At 40.2% G+C, this 25,569-nt stretch overlaps 1 protein-coding gene across 3 annotated transcripts in view; it reads left to right on the top strand.

The window, feature by feature from the left end:
* Positions 1–12,026: 12,026 nt before the first annotated feature.
* PHAF1 (phagophore assembly factor 1) overlaps positions 12,027–25,569 on the top strand; it is a 61,625-nt gene continuing 48,082 nt past the window's right edge. For 2 of the 3 annotated variants that reach the window (XM_074202756.1, XM_074202739.1), the window contains exons 1-2: positions 12,028–12,342; positions 18,538–18,620. In XM_074202756.1, the coding sequence (XP_074058857.1) occupies positions 12,279–12,342; positions 18,538–18,620 (147 nt within the window). In that variant the 5' untranslated portion in view covers positions 12,028–12,278. Of the gene's footprint in view, positions 12,343–18,537; positions 18,621–25,569 lie in introns of all 3 variants that reach the window. The other variant, XM_074202746.1, reaches the window with a different exon arrangement.

Below are 25,569 nucleotides of genomic sequence, written 5' to 3'. Positions count from 1 at the left end.
GACCCAAAAAGAGCATCCTATATCTCACCAAAGGGGGAACTCCCCAAAATCTCTAGAACAGCAAATGGGGAATAGGAGCATGATGAAGAATAGAAGCTTCCCTCTTTCTTCCCAGAGTCTTTTCCTTCAGCATCTTGAAGTGGAGTTGGCATCATTCATCTTCTTTCTTGAAATTGTAAGCCAAAAGCACCTGAATCAATTGGATACCTGAAAAATATTGAAAAAGTTTGATAAATCCCAAAGACATGGGATTGAAGATGACCGTAGCTCATCCAACCTTGCCAACTCTACCCTGCCACTCTCACAAAGCAGAGCATTGATCTCTACAGATAAGAGTCCCATGGATGGCCCTTAACACAGGGATTAAATATATAAATTAATGAATATACGTGTATGTGTGTGTGTGTGTGTGTGTGTGTGTGTGTGTGTGTGTGTAAAATCAAGGCAAGAATGAAGACCTGATGGATTGGAAACAATCACTTTGCCCTCTTCCCAGTCACAGTCAACTAATTAATCAAAATTAAAGGTCTTAATTTCTCACTAGGCTGCACTCTGGACTCCTTTCCTATGCCCCATAAATCTCTTCCTCAATTCAGTCTTGGAATTCACACCTTGAAAGGTCCAACACCCTGTCCCTCAATCCTGTGGTTCCCTCCCTCTCTGATTGAATGACTCCTTCTAGAGCTTCCATTTAAAGAGAGTGCCAAAGCCAACTGTTTCTTCATTTCTAACCAGGCTGTATTCTGTACTTCTCAACAAGCTGAAAACCTTCATCCTACTCTCTTTCCAGCTTCCTTTTATGTGTTATTCTCTCCCATTACAATATAAACTCCTTGAGGCCAAGAATTGTCTTTTTTTTTAATCATATTTGTATTTCCAAGAGCTTAACTCAGTAAAAGGCAAGTGTTTAATAAACACCTTATTCATTTATTCTTTCTTCCTCCTCTCCCCTCCCCTCCCTCCTCCCCTCCCCTCCCCTCTTCTCTCTTCTCTCCCTCTTTTTTTCCCCACATTTGTAAAGCACTTTCCTCATATAAGATATGTGATGAGAGTGTTAAGACACCACTTACAGTGGCATAGATTGATATGATCTGAGGCCTAACTAAAGTTTTCAGAGAACAGAATTCCTGTGTCCCCAGTAAAGGAAAAGACTTAAGTTACATTTAGACTTAGAAATATCTCCTTCAGCTTCCAAGTGGAATATCAGGCTAAAATTTTATCTATATGTGAGCCCACAAATGGGTTCAGAACACAAGCTACTTCCCTGATCATTCTCTCTCTCTCTCTCTCTCTCTCTCTCTTTGGTTTTTGCAAGGTTGTGGGGTTAAGTGACTTACCCATGGTCACACAGCTAGATAAGTAAATGTCTGAGGTCAGATTGGAACTCGGGTCCTCCTGACCCCAGGACTAGTGCTCTAACCACTATACCACCTAGCTGCCCGGATCATTTGATCATTTTCAAAGGATAGAGTAGCCCCTACTAGTTTAGCCCTATCCGATTAAAAGCTAGCTGCACAAAAAGCTATCAAAAATAGCAAAGAGAAAGTAAACCTCATTTAGCCAAACCAAATAGCAAGCAGAAATTGGATAAGTACTATGAATTCAAATATACCAGAAAGTACACAAAAGTAAATGAGGTCTTACATGAAGAATGTCATAAGATGTCAGCTCAAATCATTAGATTTGAGGTCTCATCCAGGGGAGGTCTTCTCTCATTCTTGAGAATTGCAATCCTGGGCTTCAAATAATATAGGCACTGTTCCCCTATGAAGGAGTCAGTTTACCATTCAAGCTCTCTCTCTCTCTCTCTCTCTCTCTCTCTCTCTCTCTCTCTCTCCTCACCTCACCTCTCTCTCTCTCACACACACAGTCTATTTGTATCTCCCTTTCTGTCTGTCTCTCTCCTTTCTTCTTCCTCATTTCTCTCTCTTCTCTCTCATTCTCTCTCCCTCATCTCTTTCTTCCTCTATCTCTCTTTCTATTTCTGTCTCTGTCTCTTCTGTCTCTGGCTCTGTCTGTCTGTATCTGTGTCTCTGTCTGTGTCTCTGTGTCTCTCTCTGTTTCTCTGTCATCTCTGTCTTTCGGTCTCTGTCTGTCTCTGTCTCTCTGTTTCTCTCTCTCTGTTTCTCTGTCTCTGTCTCTGTCTCTGTCTCTCTCTCTTTCTCTCTCTCTCTCTCTCTCTTTCCCCATGATGTTTGTCATTTGTACTTCAAGAAGACTATGACATCAGGGAGATGATGCCATGACATGCAAGTGATTTGTATTTAAGTGAAGGGGTGCTGTGCAAAGATGCCAGCTTCACTTTCTCCTCCAGAGTCATCTGGGTCCTGTGATCAGATATGGATTGGGATAACTGGAGATGGCCCTGGATGCAATGGGAGACCTTGACTTTTTTGAGCTAAGATCTTTCCTCTGTCTCAGTTTGACTAAGGCAATGAGATGAGGCAAAGTGGTCAAGAATGACCAGGGTTTACCTAGCCAGGAAAAAAATAACCTCAGAAGAGGAACAAAGGAAGGAACCTAACCTTAAATGCTTGCTGACTCTAACCCAAAGAAGGAAATATAATAATTATAAATACAATAAATAATAAATATAATAAAGGCATAACTTTTATTCATTATTAGAATTATGAGAAAACCTTTATTGCATTGTTTGAACAATGTCTCTGTCTCTTTGTTTCCTTCCCTCCCTCTCTCTCATCTCCTTCTCTGGCTCTGTCTCTGTCTCCCCATCCTGGTCTGCATGGAGCAGGGTGTCAAATGTCAACCTGGAGTCCCAGTCTAACCCCTTCCTCTCCACCTTCTTCTCTTGGAGTGTTTTGGGGAAGGGAGGCACTAAGCTGCCCCCTCCTCTAAAAACTAATCCTGGAGCCACTCTTTTTAAAGAACTTTATTTATTTAAGGCAATGGGGTTAAGTGACTTGCCCAAGGTCATGCAGCAATTATTAAGCGTCTGAGACTGGATTTGAACTCAGGTCCTCCTGACTCCAGGGCCAGTGCTCTATCCAATATACCACCTAGCTGGCCCCTGGAGTCACTCTTTAATATTTGATTTAGGTTCAGAGAAGGATTGGAGAATCCTGCTGGAGGTGAGGAGGTCACTCTATAGACACTTTGGATGGAGGTTGACCAGTGATAAGATCACAAGATTTTAGAACTGAAAAGGACCTTTACCTCAAAACCAAAGCCTTCATCTTGGAGCTGGGGAAATTGAATCCCCAAAAGGACTTACTTAAGGTTACATGGCTATTATATGTCAGACCTGGGATCAAAAATCAGACTATCTGGTTCCATAACCAATTCCAGTATTCCAGAAAACCTACTGGGAAGGTCCATCTTGAGTAGACAACAGGCCTTTGTGTCCAGACAGACTTGGGTTAGGAGAAGGGGAAGGGAGGCCATCCTAGGGGAGACACTATTGGGACATGAAGAGTGACCTTGGCTGGTACCCAAGAAGCCAAAGGAGGACCTTTTCTCCAATCATAGAAGAGCCCCTTTCCCAGTGTCCTCAGCCCTGGGGAAGGACTCTGATTCCTCCAGTCTTTAGAAAATTCAAATGCTGAATTGCCCTCCCTTGGCTTAGACACAGGCTCTAGCCCACATAATGCAATAAATAGAGACAAAGTCATAGAATATGAGAATTTAAAAGTCCAGGTGCCTTGTCTACCTCATTTTATAAATGAGAAAGTTGTAGTGCAGAGATAGAGAGAAAGGAAGGAGCATTATCTCCTTTAATCCCTACAACAATCCTGGAAGGTACCATCTATTATGATCCCTATTTTACAGATAAGGACACTGAGGTTAAATAATTTGCCCGGGGTCACACACTTAGAAGGAGCCTAAGGTTAGATTTGAACTCAAGTCTTTCTGACTCCATGACCTCCTTATACTTTGGAACCACTTAGTGATCAGGGCAGCTAGGTGGTACAGAGAATAGAACATTGACCTTTGAGTCAGGAGGAAGATGTAAGACACCTGCTATTAATAGCTGTGTGACCTTGGGCAAGTCACTTAGCCTTGATTGCCCCACATCCAGGACCATCTCCAGTCTTCCTGATTCATTTCTAGCCGCTGGACCCAGATGGTTCCAGAGGAGAAAGTGAGGCAACTGACATGATATCTTGTGGTTTTCTTCGATAATGAAGGACAAAAACTCAAAATAAATAAAATCTTTAATTAAAAAAAATGAAGGACAAAAAATATACCCTAGTGATGTCCTGCATAGGTAACATCCCAAGTCCTAAAACTAGTTCACTTTAGAGTCAGAATTAAAATATAAGTCTCTTGCTTTTGGTCTAGGCTTCTTTACCGCCCCCCCCCCCCCCAGGAGACCCAGGTTTGAATCCTGGCTTTGTGTCTAGCTCATTACTCACGTCATCTCAGACAAGAGCCTTGATTTCTGTGAGTCTCAGTTTCCAAATCTGTAAAACAAAAAGTTAAGAGGAAATCTCTTAGGTTCCTTCTGACATTTTTCTCTGAGATTGCCCTTTCCTCTGAGCCAAGGCCCTCAGTTGGCTGGCTGCTCCAAGAACTCACAGGGAGGGTGAGGGATGAGGTTGTCTCTCCCACCCCCATCCTCACATGGCCCAGGCCTAGGGAAGGGGGAGAGTAGGGCAGAATTCCTTCTAAACCAGGAGCAGATGTTGGACTGCCGGGAGCCAGAGGGATACCAGACAGCAGTTTGTGAAAATAGTTCTGACGGGAGTGAACTGCAAAGGGTAGGGGGAGGTTTAGGAATTGTGAAAGCATAGGATGAGTTGCCTTGTCTAAACTGGCTCTCAAAAACTGATTATTAAATTTTCAGTGTGAGCATCTACACTTCAGCATTTGGCAAATACTATAAATCTGGGTCAGATTTTTTTGTTTTGTTAATTGTCTAAACTTATAAAAGTCATGGAGGAAATGTGAATGATGATTAAAATTAAAAGTGTGCCTAAAGGACATTTTTTTGCTTGCAGAACTAGTTGCTAAACAATCACCAGCATATCCTCTTAGATATCTCTGGGCCACATCCACGTCTACCTCCAACCCCATTTTAATTAATTAATTAGTTAGTTAGTTGATGGCAGTGGGGTTAAGTGATGTTTTTGAATCAGGATTTTAACTCAGCTTCTACTGATTTCAGGGCCAGGGTGCTACCCATTGTGGCTGTCCCACAATCCCATTTCAAATAAGAAGAAAATGAAGCAGAGTTTAAGTGACTCAAAAATTAAATTGCAGAGCTTAAATTCAAATCTCAACCTTCAGATCCAATGCCTTTTCTCCTATATTACACTAGTGACAGATTGATCAATCAATAAGCATCTTGTTATCTTTTTTGAATTATAAAGATTTTATTTATTTTGAGTTTTACAATTTTTCCCCTAATCTTACTCCCCCCCCCCGCCACAGAAGGCAATTTGCCTGTCTTTACATTATTTCCATGGACTGAATGTGATGACAGAGAAATCATATCCTTAAGGAAGAAACATAAAGTATAAGAGATAGCAAGATTAAATTAAAGGTCCTTGGTCTTTGTTCAAACTCCACAGTTCTTTCTCTGGATACAGATGGTGTTCTCCATTGCAGAGAGCCCCAAATTATACCTGACTGTTGTACTGATGGAATGAGCAAATCCATCAAGGTTGATCATCGATCCCATGTTGCTGTTAGGGTGTACAGTGTTTTTCTGGTTCTGCTCATCTCACTCAGCATCAGTTCATGCAAATCCCTCCAGGCTTCCCTGAAATCCCATCCCTCCTGGTTTCTAATAGAACAATAGTGTTCCATGACATACATATACCACAGTTTGCTAAGCCATTCCCCAATTGAAGGATATTTACTTGATTTCCAATTCTTTGCCACCACAAACAGGGCTGCTATGAATATTTTTGTACAAGTGAGCATCTTGTTATCTTATTATGCTTCTACTATGTGCCAGGAACTCTGCTAAGCACAGTTATACATACTTTCTATACAAAGAATGACAAAAACATTATAATGGAAGACACAATGCAGAAAGGAGCATTACATAAAGTAAGATATATATACAGTGATGTCCCAAAAACTCTTATTGCAGGCTTTGGTCATTAAAAGCTTAAATAAATGAAAGGTAAGGGAGGTAGGGAAGGCAAAAGATTTGAGAAGCAAGAGGAGTAGTGGGAAGAAGCAGGAAAAGGTCATTATCTAGAATGATTGCCATGTTTAGGAAAGGCCAACCAGTATCTAGAATGATTCCTATACTTGGGAAAGATCAAGCAGTATTTAGAATGATTCCTATACTTGGGAAAGATCAAGCAGTATTTGGAATGATTCCTATGCTTAGGAAAGATCAACCAATATCTAGAACCATTCCTATGCTTGGGAAAGGTCAACAGTATCTAAATTATTCCTATGCTTGGGAAACCAACCAGTATCTAGAATAATTTCTTTGCTTGGAAAAAATCAACTACCATCTAGAATGGTTCCTATGCTTGGGAAAGACCAACCAGTTCCTAGAATAAGTCCTATGCTTGGGAAAGGCCAACCAGAATCTAGAATCATTCCTGTACTCTGGAAAGGCCATCCAACATCTAGAACAGGACTGGGAAACATCTGGCTGGCATGTAAAATCATTTGATCTGGTGTTGACATTGTAACTACCAATAGGATTTGAAATTCAGGAAATCCATGTGCTTTTCAGAAGTGAATTAATTAAATGTTTGATCAAATATAACAGGCTAATTTTTAAGTTAATAATTTTGTGTGGTACATAAATAATGTTATATTCAAATGGTTCTTGACAGAAAAAAAATTCCCACTCCTGATCTAGAATCATGCCTATTCTCTGGAAAAATCAGCCATTATCTAATATCATTTCTGTACTTCCATAGGTACTTCAATGGATTTGTGAACTTAAACAGCAGGTAAAGATCACAACCCTCCCACATTTTCTTATCTTATATGACTACTCCTGTGTTCTTCATCTTCCTATTAAATAGTCCCCTGGCAGTTCTTTAGGTCTCTTGTCACCAGTAGCTCACAAAGGTTATCCATCTGTTCTGTCTGATTCCTGATCTGTGACCGGCCCACTTCATTTTATGGTCATATATCTCTAATGGAATCTATTTTACAGTGGCCAATATCTCTCTGATTATTGATAGCATGAGGCCTTAATTAATTAATATCTCTAGTACCTCTGTTGATTATCTACAATTTATCCTGTATCTAGCTTCTTTTGAACATGGTTGTTTTCATGTTATCTATGCATCTCACTTTAGACTCAATCAATTAGTGAATAAATATTTATTGAGCACCTACTAGACATTAGATTAAGTTCTGGGAATACAAAGAGAGGAAAAAAATAAAAACAAAAAACAAATAACAGTCCCTTCCCTTAAGGAGACTGACTGTCCTTTGCCTCTTTTTGTATCCCTAGCATTTAATCCCACATGGCCTGACATATATGGGTCTTAATAATTGCTTATTGACTGACTGACAGCATAAACCAGAAAGGTGCGAAAGATGAGTTCGTCAATGTCATGGAAGAGATTTGGTCCAGTGTCTGAATTGCAGAAAGTTCTGCCCAGCAGATGTTGAAATCCTCCAAACCACCTGTTAGTAGGTCATTTTGTACTGATCAAGCATCAAAATATTGGAGAGTCTTCTAAATGAAATTCCCTTCCAGGAGTCAGTCTGCTAAAAGACCCTTGGTTTTAGAGGGGAAAGGCCTGAGTTTATATCACAGCCCTGCTACCAATAATTTGTGTGACCTTGAACAAATCCCTTGCCTTTGTGGTGGTTGAAAAATGGACAATGGGGGCAGCTAGGTGGCACAGTGGATAGAGCACTGGGCCTGGAATCAGGAGAACCTGAGTTCAAATCTGACCTCAGACACTTAATAATGACCTAGCTGTGTGGCCTTGGGCAAGCCACTTAACCCCATTGCCTTGCAAAAACAAAAACCCTATAAAAATAAAAAAAGAAAAGAAAAATGGACAATGATCTCCGTGATCCCTTCTAGTTCTCAGATCTTTTAATCCTATGGAATCTCAAGGCCCCATGAACTTTTCTCAAAAAACTAATGTAGCACTGTAATGAACAGAATGTTGTTGTTGTTGGTTGTGGTTGTTGTTCAGTTGTGAAAAACTCTCCATAACCCCATTTGGGGTTTTCTTGATGGATAGTGGAGTGGTTTACCATTTCCTTCTCTAGCTCATTTGACAGATGAGAAAACTGAGGCAAATGGGGTTAAGGGACTTGTCCAGGGTCATATAACTAAGCCAGAAAGTTTCTGAAGCCAAATTTGAACTCAGGGAGAGGAATCGTCCTGATTCCTGGCCTGGTACTCTATCCAATACAATACCTGGTGCCCAAATAATAAATAATAATAATAATAATTGCAAGTATTAATATAATGCTTTAAGGTGTGCAAAGAATTTTTTAAAATTATCTCATTTGATTTTTACAACCACCCTGGGAGTTAGGGGTATTGGTATCCCCATTTTAGAGTTGAGGAACCAGAAGCAAGCATAGGTTAAGTGACTTGTCCAAGGTCACAGAGCTACCAAGCCTATGAAGCTGAATCTGAATTTGAAAGGCTGAATTTGCCTTCAGGCTTTCATTCATTGTGTAACCCATTGACATCAAAGGTTGTCTCTATTGTCCTGATCCTTATCTGGCCACTTGACTCTGAAGTCTCTGGAAGAGAAAATGAGGCTAGCCTTTGCACAATACCCCCCTCAATTCACCTGCTAGTCATGGTATCATCTCTCTGATGTCATGGTCTTCTTCTAGAAGGAAGGACAAATATTATTTACCTTTATGTATGAAACCCTTAGAAGGGACATTATAAAAGAAGGCCACTGAGCTGATTCTGACTGAAGATAGACTTAATAGCGCCCCTCCCCAAGTCAGGGAAGTATGGAAGGATTTGCATAAACTGATGCCGAGCCAGATAAGTGGAAGCAGAAAAAAATTATACATCCTAACAGCAACATGGGAGTGATGGTCAATCTTGATGGACTTGCTCATTCCATCAGTGCAACAATCAGGGACTTTTGGGCTGTCTGCGATGGAGAATGCCATCTGTGTCCTGAGAAAGAATTGTGGAGTTTGAACAAAGACCAAAGGCTATTACCTTAAATTTAGGGGGCAAAAAACACGTTATCTTATTATGTAATGTTGCTATGTCTTATACTTTATTTTTCTTCCTTAAGAATATTATTTCTCTGTCATCACATTCAACTTAGATCAATGTATATCATGGAAACAATGTAAGGACTAACAGATTGCCTTCTGTGGGGGGTGGAGAGAGGAAAGCAAGATTAGGGGAAAAATAAAGGGCCAGCTAGGTGGCGCAATGGATACAACACTGGTCCTTGAATCAGGAGAACCTGAGTTCAAATCTGTCCTCAGAGACTTAATAATTACCTAGCTGTGTGACCCTAGGCAAGTCACTTAACCCCCATTGCCTGGCCAAAAAATAAAAACCCTTAAAAAAACAAAATAAATACAATCTTTCTTAGGAAATTTTTTTTTTTAGGTTTTTGCAAGGCAAATGGGGTTAAGTGGCTTGCCCAAGGCCACACAGCTAGGTAATTATTAAGTGTCTGAGACCAGATTTGAACCCAGGTACTCCTGACTCCAAGGCAGGTGCTTTATCCACTATGGCACCTAGCCGCCCCTTTCATCTTTCTTAATGAATAAATAATAATACAATAAATATTTTGTTGAGTTGGAAAAAAAGAATAAAACCCCTCCCCAAGGTAAATTAGAAAAGAGAGGGGTACACAGAATCAGGGTGGGGGTTTAGGTTTTTGCAGGACAATGGGGTTAAGTGACTTGCCCAAGGCCACACAGCTAGGTCATTATTAAGTGTCTGAGGCTGGATTTGAACTCAGGCACTCCTGACTCCAGGGCCAGTGCTCTATCCACCTAGCAACCCCTAGAATCAGGGTTTTTAAGGTGAATGAGAGGATTTTCATTATTCAGAAAAAATCCTGAAGTGAAATATAGTCCTGGTGTGATGAGAGTGAGGAAGGAGAGTAGGAATCTGTGAATTAAGGAGGACTGCTTCAGTTTGAGTTTTCTAAATTCCAAATGATATTGCAGTGATCTCTCTATGGGCTACATCACAAAGTATTGGCCCAGGTGGTGCCAGTCCCAAGCCATACTCCTATCTGTGAGACACACTCAAAAATAGATGGAAGGGGTGGGGTGCAAGGAAATGCATGCTTGGGGAACTTAGAAATCCCTAGTGAACTCTCCTAGGATGGGCCCCCTCAGGTCCTCCTGACTCTGGGGCCGGTGCTCTATCCACTGTGCCACCTAGCTGCCCCCTCATCTCATCTACTAAGAACATTTCCTCAAGATCCCTTCTAAACCTAGGATTCTATGAGTTGCCTGAGCAAAGTTACAGGCTGAGATGACTTTAGCAATAGGAAGGATGGATCAGAGCAAAGAACACTTGAGGCAGAGAGCCCAATCCCGACTGAGTGGAGATCAGAGAGAGAGAGAGAGAGAGAGAGAGAGAGAGACAGAGACAGAGACAGAGACAGAGACAGAGACAGAGAGACAAAGACAGAGACAGACAGAGACAGAGATAGAGACAGAGACAGAGACAGAGAGACAAAGACAGAGACAGACAGAGACAGAGATAGAGACAGAGTCTGATCTGGTTGTCCCTTGGACTGGAGGGGTGAATGGGTTAAAGGGCAAACTCTAATATGCCTTAAAGACATTAAATAACAACCTACCCTAAGGGACGGTGAGTGAGATAGAGTGCAGGGCTTGGAATTTAAATTCTGTCCTCAACACTTAGTGGCAGATGACCCTGGGCAAGTCACTTCACCCTGTCTGCCTCAGTTTCCTCCTCTGTCAAATCAGGTGGAGAAGGACATGGTAAACCACTCTAGAATCTTTGCCATTTTGGGGAATGAGCCAACAACAACAACCCTAAGGGAGGCAAGTAATCCTGCAGGGATGGCAATCTGGTGGCTCTTTTAAAGCTATCTTCCCTTATTCAGGATTCCTATAAACATTACCTGAAATCCCTTTGAGACAAAAGAACTGATCTGACACCATGGAAACAAAGTAAAGACTTTAGTTATTTATTTATCTATTTTTGCTAGGCAATGGGGTTAAGCCGCTTGCCCAAGGCCACACGGCTAGGTCATTATTAAGTATCTGAGACCGGATTTGAACCCAGGTTCTCCTAACTCCAGGCCCAGTGCTCTATCCACTGCGCCACCCAGCTGCCCCAAAACAATGTAAAGACTAACAAACTGTCTTCTGGGGGGGTGGGGGGAGGGAAGCAAGATTAGGGGCAAAGTTGTAAAACTCAAAAGAAATAAAATCTTTCTTTAAAAAAAAAGACTTCCCGGAAGACAAAAACAAAGAGGTGATGGGAAGGCCTGGGTGGGGCGGGCGGGGTGGAATGTGCTGGTTTGGACCTTCCCCCCCAGCTAGGAAGGTTTGGGTCCGGATTAGCATTCCCGGCCTTGACCGCTGCAGCCAGTCACGTGGAGCTTTGGTCTTCAAAGACAGATGAGGTGGCGTCCGCGGACCCGAGTTCGAATCCGTCACTGGGCAAGCTGCACCTGCTCGCCTGGCATCCACGACATCCTGACTCCCGGCGGGCCCCGAGAGGGGGGGCACCGACTGGGCACAGCCCCCGGCCCCCACCCTCACTCAAGTCCATGACGTCACGCCGCTGTCTCGGGCTTCTGGAGCCTGAAGGGCGGATTTGAACTCGGGTCTTTCCCAACTGCACCACCTAGCGGTTTCTGCGAGTGCCTGCAGGGAAGGATGGGGGAGGGGACGCCCTTCGCGGCCAATGCGTCGCAGGAGCGCCGGCAGCATCCTTCCGGCCTTCAGGCCGGCCGCCGTACCGCGCATGTGCCGCGTCCAGGTGGTTCGGCCCTATCTCCCCCTACCGATGGTACAGTCTGCCCGGCCGGCGCCGCCTCCCTCCCCCACGCCGGGCCTGTCGCCCATCCCCGGCGGCTTCGGCTGAGGCCCCGCCCCCGCCCCGCCCCCGCGCGCTTTACGGCCGTCGTACGGCGCTTTTGCCGCAGCCGCAGCCGCTGTTGCCGGCGAGGGGCGGCGAGGTGAGCCGAGGTGAGGGAAGGGGCGTCGGCAGTCTGGCCGGACCGGGCCGGCGGTGCCAGGGCAGGAGGCGGGTCCGGGCTCCCGGGCCGGCTCAGCAGGCGCCGAGGAAGCGGCCGACGGCCCCAGCGCTTCGCCTCCTCCGCCCGGGCCCCGCCGGCGCCCAGCGAGAGCGAGACCGGGGCCCCGCGACGGCCCGGCCGGCCGGGCCAATGCTCGACCTGGAAGTGGTGCCCGAGCGATCGCTGGGCAACGAGCAATGGGAGCTGACGCTGGGTGAGTGCGGGGCCGAGGCCGTGTGCGCGCGCGGCCGGGCGAGGCCTCCGGGCGGGCGGCAGCCGGGGGGCGGGGGGCGCCCCGGGGCAGCCCTCCCCGGTGACGCCTGTTTGTTGGCCCAGGGGAACCCCTCCCCCTCCGCCCCCGAGCCCAGCTTCACCTGGCCTTGGACTTGGGCTTGGGTGGCGCTGCTCGTGGGAGTGACCCGAGTGCCCGCATTCTGTGGCCTCCGGGAAGCCAGGCTTGTTGATGCTCCCGAGTTAGGAACCCCTCCTGTGCCTGCCTCGACAGGCTCCCGTTGAAGTTCAACACATCCTGAGTTATTTAGAATTGTTCACCCTATTCTGACTTATTTTTTTTAAAAAGCACATAACGAGTTATTTGGAATTGTTCAACGTATTCTGACTTATTTTTTTAAAAAAGCACATTTTGAGTTATTTAGAATTGTTCGCCATATTCAGACTTATTTTTTAAAAAAGCATATTCTCAGGTATTTACAGTTGTTCAACATATTCTGACTTATTTTTTTAAAAAAGCACATTCCGAGTTATTTAGAATTGTTCAACCCATTCTGACTCTTTTAAAAAAATCATATTCTGACATATTTAGAATTGTTATTTAGTTGACCCCCAAATCTTAGAAAATTTCCTTATAAGTAAGGAGAGATTTTGCTGCCTCTCACTTCACAGTGCTTGATAAGGTAGAGAGAGTCGAAGCTCCTTTTTTCTCAAGGGATTGTTTGATTTTTCTCTCTTTCTCAGTGCCTGGCGGGTGCTGCTTAAAAATTGGTTGAATTCATTGAAGTGAAAAATTGTTTTCTCTCTACTTATTTTGGGACCTTAACTATGGCTGCTATTTCTCTGCAAAACACCTGACTCCAACGGAACTAGTGACCCCTTTTGTATGGATGGTGTAGATTTGTTTTTTCAATTTTAGTTAACTACTCTCAGGTCTCATGTCTCTCAGAAATCTTAGCTGGGGCTAAATGTTATAGCATCACCTGAGTTCTAAAGAACAGACCTAGTAATTAGTGGAATTATTTCCCTATTTTTAAATCTATTCAGGATACATCTAAAATGATTTTAGTCTTGAAATCCCAACAGAGTTGAGTTTCTAAAGTATCTTACCATGTTTTCCACTCTACCTTCAACACAAACATCCTCATCCATACTTGGGTTCCTCTTCAAAGCCTTAGACAAACCCACAATTACAGGTTGATAGGAGATTCTTGACAGGAGATAAGTAAAAAAATTCAGGGGGTGGCTAGGTGGTGCAGTGGATAGAGCACCGGCCCTGGAGTCAGGAGGACCTGAGTGCAAATCCAGCCTCAGACACTTAATAATTACCTAGCTGTGTGACCTTGGGCAAGCCACTTAACCCCACTGCCTTCCAAAAACCTTTTAAAAAAAATTCAAAATCTCTGGGGGGAGGAACAAGGGAACATGATATTGAAGGAACCAAATTGTCACTTTAGTATTGTACCCTATCATGGCTCTTGTCTTTAAGTACTTTCTTCCTATAACTATTCCTTTCTAGGAATTAAATGTCTGGTGAACCCCTTCACACTGTGGCTTAAGCATCATCTATCTCTCTTTGCTGGCTTTTGGCCCTGCCTGGAACTGGAGTTAGGACTGTTGGGTAAATGCAAAATCTAGCAGGTCCTACTTTTCAGAATTAACCCCAAAAGGATTAAGCAGGTCACTGCTGCCTGGGCAAAAACTGGCTTTTAGCTCTTCAGACTTGAAATAATGAGAGGACTATTTCATCACTTGACCATTTAGGAAGATGTTTTGATGCCTCAATATTAAAGTGAATTTTGAAGTTTCACTTACTTGTTAATTTGGAAGTGTATGTCTTTTTATTTATTTATTTTTTATTTTTTTTAAGTTTTTGCAAGGCAAATGGGGTTAAGTGGCTTGCCCAAGGCCACGCGGCTAGGTCTGAGACCAGATTTGATCCCAGATACTCCTGACTCCAGGGCTGGTGCTTTATCCACTGCGCCACCTAGCTGCCCCAAGTATGTGTCTTTTGAGCCAAGAAGGATCTTAAAGATCATAGCTGGTTGAGATTTGAAAGGCATTTGTGTAAGATCACTCTGGTAGTAAACAAGGTTTGTGTCTACATCCTCTGACTTCAACTCTAGTATTCTTTCCACTATATAAAATTCACATTTATATAATACTTTATGTAACAAAGAGTTTAGAAACAGTTCAGTCATTTTTCAGTCATGTCTAACTCTTAATGTCCCCATTTGGAGTTTTCTTGGCAAAGTTGCTGTAATAATTTGCCATTTCTCTCTCTGGTTCATTGACAAATAGGAAACTGAGGCAAACAGGGTAAAGTGATTTGCCTATGATCACAGCTCATATATTTCTGAGGCCAAATTTGAACTTGGGTCTTCCTGACAACGGACTCAGCACTTTATCTACCACCCTGTGTATATTCTTAATTATAAAATTGTACTGTATGATTCTTATTTACAAAGGATCATAAACTAGAGCTAGATGGAACTTTGAAGTCATCTAGTTCAGCTCACTTTAATTTACATTTTTCCTACATTTTTCATCAATATGGGACAAATTCAACTTTATACAAAATTAGAACTTGGTTGTTATCTTAAATAAAAATAAATTTACAAGTTATTTTGTAGCTGTAGCACAAAAGTTGCTGCTTTTCCTACTCTTGGGATTCAACAAAGATTGGAACATAAACGATTGGTTTAAAAAAAAAGTACTGATTTCCTTTTGGGAAATTGATAACTAATTTAGCAGAGATTGGCATTGGAGATTTTTGTTATAAAACAGGAAAGCCCGTGATTGAGTAGCATTTACTATGCATTTGGCTATATAGTAAACTATATGTAATAAATATTCAGGTTTGCATTGTTTGCAGTTATAATTATATAAAATTTGATAATTAGTTCCAGTTCAATGGAAATATGCAGTTTGTATGCAAATAATTCAACCACTTCACTGGGGAATTTATTAGTTGTACCAATAGAGACCTAGTTGGTAGTGTGCACCAAGATCTAAACACCTGACTCTCTGGAGGAGTTGTCATTTCCAAGAGTAATAAAATCTAAAGTGACTTTAGTTTTGAAAGCCCAACAAAGTTGAGTTTTTAAAGTATCTTAACCATGTTTTCCATTCTACCCTCAATACAAACATCCTCATCCATACTTGGGTTCATCTTCAAAGGGTTAGACAAACCCTTTTCTGCTGAAGACTGAACTTTGCATTATGGGAAATCTGTTGATAATTCATTTCATATCACAATCCCCAAGATTTGTCTTGAGACCTAACTCTGGCAGAGTGCACAGTTAGTCAGGCAATTGAACTTCTTGGCCACCTTCCAAATAGTTGGGTAACACTTAAGAGTTTGGGACTGTCACAAATGAAGGAATAGAAAACCCCAGGCAAAATGACATAACCGAGGAAAGGAGGCAGGCATATTATTTTGTTTAGTTGAGTGCTGCAGGAGCACAGGTGATTTCTTAATGATAAGGACATACTCAGACCCCTTGAGCTGCGCCTGATGTAAAGAGCGTGTACATAGTAGGCAGAGTTTGGCGAAGGGGGTTGTTTCTAAAGAAGCATTGCATTTTTTAAAAAAAAAAACAGGTAACTAAAGTAGACATAGAGAGAATTCTCATGATCTCCTAAATAAATGGGCTTCATAGAGTGGTCTGTACTGATAGAATGGAACAATCCTGTTGTGGTGACCAGAGGTGTGTTCTGTCGCCAGCTTCATTGCAAGAATTGCCTTATGAGGTGATTTCAGAGCTTTATATATATTAAAAAACAATCATAACATTAATAATTAGCATTTTTAGAGCACCTACTATATTCTAGACTCTGTGCTGAATGCTTTATCAGTATTATTTCATTTGATCCTCACAACCCTTCAAAGTAGGTGCTGTTATTATCCACATTTTACAAATGAAGCAACTGAGACAGGGTAAGTGAATTGCCCAAGCTAGTGTTAGAAACTGAATTTGAACTTTGGTCTTCTCCGGGTCCTGAGTTCTATCCACTGTTCCCCCACCTGCCTCTTGCCTATAATCTAAAGAAGAATTCCTTTATTTGATTATAAATAGTTAAGACAATATATCTTTCTGTTTCTGAAAAAGGTCAAACTGAGTTGCTACTCTATCTAGAAATATTTGTTCCTCTTGGGACAGGATGGTTTTACAGTATCAGTATTTTTTGAACAAAGGTATCAAGCTAGATTTTTGTAGTCTTCCTCCTCTCTATCTTCCTAAAAGATACAGGATTGAGTGATCCCACCATAATTAAATCTTTCAAACCTAAGGATAGGTTCATATGAAGAAGATTTAATATAAATATAATTATAAATCTGTGTGGGAAATAGATCTGCAAATCTGATGTATCTGCTGTTAAATGAAATGCAAACAGTTGGGTTTTTTGCACCTCTAACTCTAATCCAGTGCTGTATTTTATATCAAGATAACACACATACCATCAGAGCAAATTTTGCAGTTCTGTTTACCACCTCTCTTTTGAGCAGGTACAGTGCTTCTTTACTAAGCTTTTATCTGTTGTTTGTGGAGATTGAAAGAATAATGCTTTGGGTGAATGACTTTGCACCCAGTAGTATCCCTTGGGCTAATTGTCTAGCACATTGGTCCTTTTATGGTGACTGAAGGATTGATTAAAGAAATTATCTTCATTTGTGGGAGGATCATTATTTTCTTAGAAGAATGACCCCTTTCAGGCTAGTACATGATGCATGATTAAAACAGTAGGGTTGATCTTATTTGTCCCCAGTATATTCCTGTTTTTAATACTGTGAAATAGCAATGTAGTTTAGTGATAAGTCAAGAAGGTCTAGGTTTAGCTTCTGGCTCTGTCATTTATAAGCTATGTGACCTTGGATATATATACTTTCTTGGGACCTCAATTTTCTCTTCTGTAAAATGGGGGGGGGGAGTTGAAAAAGACAGTCCTCTAATATTTTAACATTCTGCATATTTGAGTCAAAGGTGACACTCATATTTCAGAAATTGAGGGAACTGAGACCACAGGTGATTAAAAAGGTACTTATTCATGGTCATTAAGTAGAATGAACCTAGGACCTTGTGATTTCTCAATTCATCATTACTCACATATTTTGTCACCAAACCATTGTTTTCATTTGGACAGTATGTATTCATGAGGTCTTTTAAAAATAAGAAAAGGAAGCTCTTGTCTTCATACCCTACAATGAGAAAGGCCAGACTTGACAGATAGTGTACTTTAGAGTTACAGTTATGATTTTGTTTGGTTTTGCTTTCCTGTTTCTTTTCTGCCTTAAAAATATTTATATTTTGCCTAAATGTTGTTTAATTGTTTTTGTTTTTTAAAAAAACTGGCAACTCCTGTTTTGTTACAGAAATTTTTCACTTAACTGAAACAAGATGGATGGGACAGAAAGAATATGCTGTGTTCTTGCCTTCTAAGAATATAGTATATTAAAACCTTTTCTGAAAAAAGTAGTATAAAAAATCCAGTCCTGCTTACCTCAACATTTTTAATGTACTTGAGTATTAAACCTTTTGAAAAATTGTTATGGGAATTTTGAGTTTTTTAAACTGGGTGTACAGTCAGGTCTTGCTTAATATAAATATTGAATACTCTCAGGTGATCACAGGTATTCAAAAATCACAAAATTTGAAGTTATAATTATATAAAATAATCAGTTCCAACCCCATGTGAATATACAGTTAGATCTATCCTCTACCTATAATCTGTGGTAATGTACTTTAAAGTAGAAAAACAAAATGAATGTAAAGTGCTAAATATTTTGAACCTTTTTTAGCCTAATGAAAGAATAGCAAACATTTCAGTGGTTGGTTGCTAACTGAAATAATTTGTAAAATAGCTTTGTTAGTATAGCTATATTTTTATGGTTATGTACTATAGTTAAAATTATAGGATGCTAGATCTTAGAGCTCATCTATTCTGATCTCCTCACTTTACAAATAAAGAACGCACAAATTGTGATCCAGAAAGAAGTGATTTGCCTAGAATCACAAACTATTTGGTGGTTATGCTGGGACCAGCACCCATGTCTCCTGACTCCCAGACTCTTCTATTCTTTTTACTATATACAATGTTAGTGCTCTTTTACCCATTGTTGCTATTGTTTTGAGTTTGTCATATCTGTGACTAAACTGGTAACATTCTTCTGTTTCAGGAATGCCATTGGCTCAGGCTGTAGCAATTCTTCAGAAATACTGTCGTATCATTAAAAACGTCCAGGTTCTCTACAGTGAACAGGTGAGTGATGACTAGTTTGTTTTGTGAAAATGCCTTCATTCAAAAGTGAGTCATGACAGGATATGATGCATCATGTGATACTGCTACAACACATGGATTGTGGCCTTAACCACTATACATACAATACTCAATGTGTTATTACCACATGAAGAGGAGAAACCAGAGTAACCAGTAATTTCATCAAATGATTGCTGTTTTAGGAAAAAAGCAACCTCAAAATATATTTCCTTTAACATTAAAATTTTTTGTCTTGATGAATTATTAGTACCAGGTTTGGAATTGTACTGACTAATGAACTTGTTTTTGTGCCTGCTAGATTTATCTTCTGACATTTCAGCAGCCTTAGCATTTAGACAGCCAAAATGCTCATGAGTTTGGGGAGGTGGCCAACATGACTGTTTCTTTGATTTTCTAAGGGGTTTTATTTTCCACCAGCTTTCTCCAAGTATAGAAGTATCAAACAAGAGCTGGCTGTGTTAGAATTTCTTCCCTATCTTTTATAATACAGGTTTTTAGCTATCTGAGCAGTGACCTCACCCTGGCCTTTTAGGGAAGTATGGCTCATCCCTTCCACAAAGATGTTGTAACATTTAAAAATGACAAGAGTTCTCTCAGAGAAAAAAAGAGAGAACAAACCCACAGGAATGTTGTTATCCCATTTTTTTCTTTGAATCACTATAAGCTTTTGATATTTCAACCACACTAGAAATTGAAGGTGATAAAATATTGGTTATTTTTTTATTTAACTAAGACCAGTATCCTCAGAGAACAGAGTAAGAAGAGATTTAGCTTAGAATTAAGGAAACTTTTTCTGAAGAGTAAGTGTGGATTAGTTTTCTTTTTCTTTTTTTCTTGGGGGGGGGTGTTCTTTAGTTAGGTTTCTTCTTGCAGAATCTCCTTTTAAAAATGAATTTTTATGTGCTTATAATGAAGACCTATCCTTTGGATTCCTGGAGTACTTTGCACTATTATACTGTTTTATTTCAAAAACTTTGTTATTAATATTCATTTTAATTAAAAATTAATTTTTAGATCCAGGTAAACATCTCAAGTCCAGGAACTTGGTCTTAGTTAACTTGATATCCCCCAATAAACACCTTGCAGAGAGTACATGAGAACTTTTTCTTTCAATAAATGGGGGGGGGGGAAAGGTTCCTAAAGATTGAAAGATTGACTAAATGTGATCTATTGGACACTTCAGGACCAAGATTTGATGTTTTCAATTCATTTTCTCCCCAAGAGCTTTAGAACCCAAATTGCAGAACACTAATTGGAAGTAGAGACAGGGAAGTCATGAAAGAACATTCTATGGCTACTTTTGTGGGGCCTGTCTAGACTGGTTAGAACTGAGTATTTCCGCCAAGAACATAAATCTGATCCTCACATTGCCCAAGCTTCCTTCACACACAGAAAATGTTCCTTAGCCACAAGCTATGCTTCTCACCCAAGCCAGCTGTTTCATCAATGTGTGGTCATAGGCAGGACTGGGCAAAAATATTTATCCAGCATTTATTAGGGGATCTACATTGTGCTCAGTACTGAATTGTATGTTATTGTGGCCTAATTTCAAAGAGTTAGGAAACCTAGCTCCTACCTACATTTGGACCAATAGGAAGCTTAAGTTGGTATCATGAAGTCATAAAAGAATCAGAATCATTTGGTCAAACTATACAAAAGAGATGGTTATATGATCTGAGATCATATCAAAGAAAGTACAAGTGGGCCCCGGTGATCCTTAGGTAGCATGCTTTTGTAATGTCCTTTAGACAGTAAAACCAAATGAAAAAAAAGGTAGAACCAGAAGAATAGACAATGTAAAAATGAAAATGACCATCTAAAAATAAATAAATATGTGTAATTATGTATGTGTGTATATGTGAATAAATGGACACAGAATGCTAATGAAAACCCATTAAATGACTGAAAATTTGTTTTTGACAATTTTTGTATGCTAAAATTAACTTACCTAAAACTAAATAGTTGTAAAGTGAGTTAATTGATTTTTACTTGCATTTACTACAAAGTTTATAATCATCTGTTGGAATAAGGAGATGACATTATAGCCAGGCTGTAGTGTAGCTTCATCTTTGGTTTCTCCAATGCCCACTTTGCTCAAGACATTTTTGTCATTTGTGTTCCCGCAGAACTTTCTGCCTTCTAAATGCTTTTTTTTTGTTAGATCAAAAGTCACTTCACATCTCTAAACTCAGTTTCTTCACCTATAAACTCCTTTCTAGCATGATATTCAACAGTATTAGGCAAAGCATGCCTATGTAAATAGATGGGATAGTGAAAAGGCACTTTAAGTAAAGAGGATATCAAAACCTTAGAGGCAGAGCTTAGGTATGTGTGAGGGCAGTGAAGAGACCAGCCAAAATATGGAAGATTTATGTTGGGCAGTAGTGGAAGATGAGGTTGGATTATGGAGGGGTTTTTTTTAATGGGTTTTTTTGTTTGTTTGTTTTATTTTGCAAGGCAATGGGGTTAAGTGGTTTGCCCAAGGCCACATAGCTAGGTAATTGTTGTGTCTGAGGCTGGATTTGAACTCGGGTACTCCTGACTCCGGGGCCGGTGCTCTATCCATTGCGCCACCTAGCCTCCCGGATTATGGAGTTTAACTGTTAGACTAATAAGTTTTGATAGACTGTGGTAAACCATCATAGGTTCATGTCCCGTAATTACATGAAGGGATAGAAACATACTTTAGAAATATTCATCTTGCAGTGGTCTGTTTCCTACCAGGAAAAAAAGTGGAGAGTGGCTTAGAAACAATGTTAAAGAATTACAGTTCATTGATACTGAATGTGTCATACATGCTATGAAAATAATTTTTGGCTTCCAGAGTAAGAGGTCATCACTCTGTCTTGATCAGATTACCTTTAATCTAGTGTGTAAATGTCTGACTTCTAAATACTCATCAATTTGATCTGCAGATGCAGGTCACTTTGATGCAGATAACTGGACATTAAAAATAAAGATGGACTGCTTTATTTTTTGACTCATTACAGTGTAGTTAGTTAATTAAAATAAGCTACAGACCTTCAGATTAGTTAAATTTTTAAATCTACTTAATACTTTAATAACAAAGAAACATTAACTGTACATGCTATAACTTCAGGACAGCATGTTTAGTCATTTACTAGAAACAGTATTGTTGTCAGGTTATCTATAGAAAATTGACTAGATTTTGAAGTGAAAAGGGTCAATTTGCCTTTACCTGAGCAGCTCCAGTGACTTAAGTATTTATTATTTTTTGGGCCAACTTACTTGTCTTGTTGGGGGAGAGCTCCAGATGATAAGAAAACTTTTTTTTTTTTAGGTTTTTGCAAGGCAGATGGGGTTAAGTGGCTTGCCCAAGGCCACACAGCTAGGTAATTATTAAGTGTCTGAGACCGGATTTGAACCCAGGGACTCCTGACTCCAAGGCCGGTGCTTTATCCACTGTGCCACCCAGCCGCCCTGATAGAAAACTCTTAACTGAAATCTGGCTCCTCATAAGCAGTCATACTTCATTTTTAACTCTGGAGACTCCTTCTATTCCCTTTTCAGTGCGACTTGCCACTAAGATATTTAAAGACCCTGGTCATGTACGCTGTTGATCTTCTCTTCATTCTAAAAATCCCCTGGGTTTTAGTTGATCCTTAAAAATAATCTGATCCTTAGGCTATGTTGTTTTGAGCCTCCCTCCCTACTTCAGTCATGGTCTACATTGTCAGTACTTTGATATTTAAACAATCACTTGATCTTATCATTGTGGGGGGGGTTCCTTTTTACCTGGGCAGATCTCAACATATTCAGGAAAGTACCTGCCCAATAGGCAGAATGTTTTCCTCTGCTTCCTTTACCACATATACCATTAAGTATATCTCTTTATTCTTCATTCTCACTGACAGTCACAACTGCTTTTCTAGACCCACACATCCCCAGTTATTCCTTTTCTGTCATTTGTTGGTAATATATTTTTTCCCACCATGTGTCTTATCATTCAGTGTCCCTTTTAAAATGCAATAACCAGAATGGAACCCATTATTTTAGATGTGGTCAGAATTTTCATTACATTCAGTTTGATCGCATCTGTGATGCTTTCTTGGGCTTTCGCTTTCCTGATTCCTTGTTCTTAAGAGTTTCTCTTCTTCATTGAAGAGAATGTTTGTTTTTCTCACAATTGAGTTGATTTTTAAAAAAAGGTCACGATATTACTAATACCTCTGGGATCTAAGTGTGAATGTTTAAAAATTAGTTATTTTTATCTTCTCAGATAAAAATGATACTAGCAAGCTAAGCTAGGGAGGCATTAAGCTTTATTCAGAACTTAACCATGCCTAAGTTTCATGTTCCAGCCTCCCTTTCCAGATTGATTTCACATGACTTCTCACATATACTGCATTCTGAGGAAGTCAGCCTTCTTGTTGCCCCCCCCAAAAAAAAATTTATGTCCAGCTCCCCTCGGCCTTGGCATGGACTCTCTTTCATGCCTCAATACAGATAGAGCACTGGAAACCCAGCCACAGGGACTTGGTAGCTGTGGGACTCTGGTATGAAAGAAGTGTCTCCTAAACTTAAAAAATGTGGGTCAGAATAGCACCAATCTTCCAGAGTTCCAATATGGATTAAATGGATGGTATTTGTAAAGTGCCAGGCACACAGTAGGCACCTAATCACTGCTCATTCCCTTCCCTTTCTAACCCCTTCAAGATACGACATAGGTGCCACTTCTTGTTAAAATTCTTCCTCATATGATTAGCTGTTGGATGTCTTTTCTCTCTCCAAGTTTTCTTATTAGTGTATTACAAAGCAACCGACTGCCAAAATGGTTGTTATTCTTTTATCCAACCAAAAAAAGTTCAAAATATTTAGCACTTTACATTCATTACATTCATTTTGCTTTTCTACTTTAAAGTACATTACCATAGATTATAGGTAGAGGATAGATCTAACTGTATATTTACATGGGGCTGGAACCAATTACTTTATTTTATATAATTATAACTTCAAATTTTATGATTTTGGCTCTGGAGGAGAAAGTGAGACCAGTGACTTAGCACAGTTCCCCTCACTCAAATTCAATTCATGTGCTTGTCATAGCATCACCTCACAGATATCATCTGGGTGCAGTAGCCAGATATGAATCAGGGAGACTGGAAATGGCCCTGGATTCAGGCAATCAAGATTAAGTGACCTGCCCAGAATCACACACCTATTTAGTGTCAAATGCCCGAGGCTGGATTTGAACTCCTTCCATCCTCCTGACTCTGAGGTCAGTGCACTATCCACTGTACCACCCTAGCTGCCCTGGACAAACAGGGTAAGAGCTGCCTTGGTGGAAGGAGCCAATTACTGGACATATCAGGACCAGTCCAAAAATAGTGTCATTGATAAGCTTTCAGATGTGTGTAAGGAATATGTACCTCAAAATTAAGGAACTTGATTATATTCTTTAGGTAAAAAGTCAGTTGCCAAAGTTATTGACCCTAGGGCGGCTAGGTGGCATAGTGGATAAAGCATCGTCCCTGGAGTCAAGAGTACCTGGGTTCAAATCCAGTCTCAGACACTTAATAATTACCTGTGGGCTTGGGCAAGCCACTTCACCCCATTTGCCTTGCAAAAACCTAAAAAAACCCCCCCAAAAAACAAAGTTATTGACCCTTACAAAAAGGAAATATTTGCTATGTCATTATTTTGTCCAGAACTTAATCACTTTAGTTTTTTTGTTTGTTTGTTTGTTTTAGGTTTTTGCAAGGCAGTGGGGTGAAGTGGCTTGCCCAAGGCCACAGGTAATTATTAAGTGTCTGAGACCGGATTTGAACCCAGGTACTCCTGACTCCAGGGCCGGTGCTTTATCCACTATGCCACCTAGCTGCCTCCATCACTTCAGACATGTATAAAAACATATTGGAAAATTAAGAAATGGTTTCTCTAAACCTTTCAGGAGGTTTCTTTTACATTATAAGGTTTGGCCTAGACATGCTCATGATTTTTTTAATGTAACTTTCAATTTATTCAAATCAAACAATTCAACTGCTAAATTCACAAGTATATAGTATATAGTATATATATAGTAGATGTCAACACTCCATCAGAATGACAAATCATATAAAAAAGATTAATAGTTACTCAATCTGAACTTGTTAATAAATTGGACTTACTAGTTATGTGAAAAGAAATCTATAACATAAGCAGAGAATTAACATTCTTTTTAATTTCATCCTAGCTTATAAAAGTCAACAAATTCTAAAAGACAGAATAATATATACTATATTATTATTATTATTATTATTAAACTAGTAACTTAAAACAAAAATTATAAATTTAAGTGGAAACTTTTTAAAATTATGTATTCTGGTTTTATTATGTAGTGCTCTTTTTATCCATTTTTATGGAGAATACCCCAGAGAGTCCAGGTCTGTATTCTGATGCTCTCCCTTTATTTTTCTGGGTAGCTGAGAGATGGCAGGTGGATTCATGGAAAGGGCTAGAGGCTTAGGCAGTTCAGTGGGGAGTGTTCTGCCCTCTGTTCAGAGCCCCCAAAGCATCAGAGTATTATGTAGAGAGATCCCTAGTTTTAAATATGACCTTGTTACGTACTTACTACATTTGTTTGAAAAATCACTTTATTCAAGACCTAGTTTCTCCACCTGTAAAAGTAAATTGATGGGGCAGCTAGGTGGCGCAGTGGATAGAGCACCGGCCCTGGAGTCAGGAGGAACTGAGTTCAAATGCGGCCTCAGACACTTAATAACTACCTAGCTGTATGGCCTTGGGCAAGCCACTTAACTCCATTGCCTTGCAAAAACCTAAAGAAAGAAAAGGTAAATCGACAGGTAGTAACTTTCTTTCTAAAGACCTTCTAGACTTGATAGTTAATGTCTAAATTTATTTCCATCTCTGAATCCTTTGGTTCCTTTTACATGTATCAGAATCCAAACTTCAGGTGGTAGATATACTTGTT

This window comes from Macrotis lagotis, chromosome 1 (assembly GCF_037893015.1).
Source record: "Macrotis lagotis isolate mMagLag1 chromosome 1, bilby.v1.9.chrom.fasta, whole genome shotgun sequence".
Lineage (NCBI taxonomy): Eukaryota > Metazoa > Chordata > Mammalia > Peramelemorphia > Peramelidae > Macrotis > Macrotis lagotis.
Note: the sequence above shows the minus strand (reverse complement) of the source record. Positions and strands in the feature narration are given on the sequence as shown.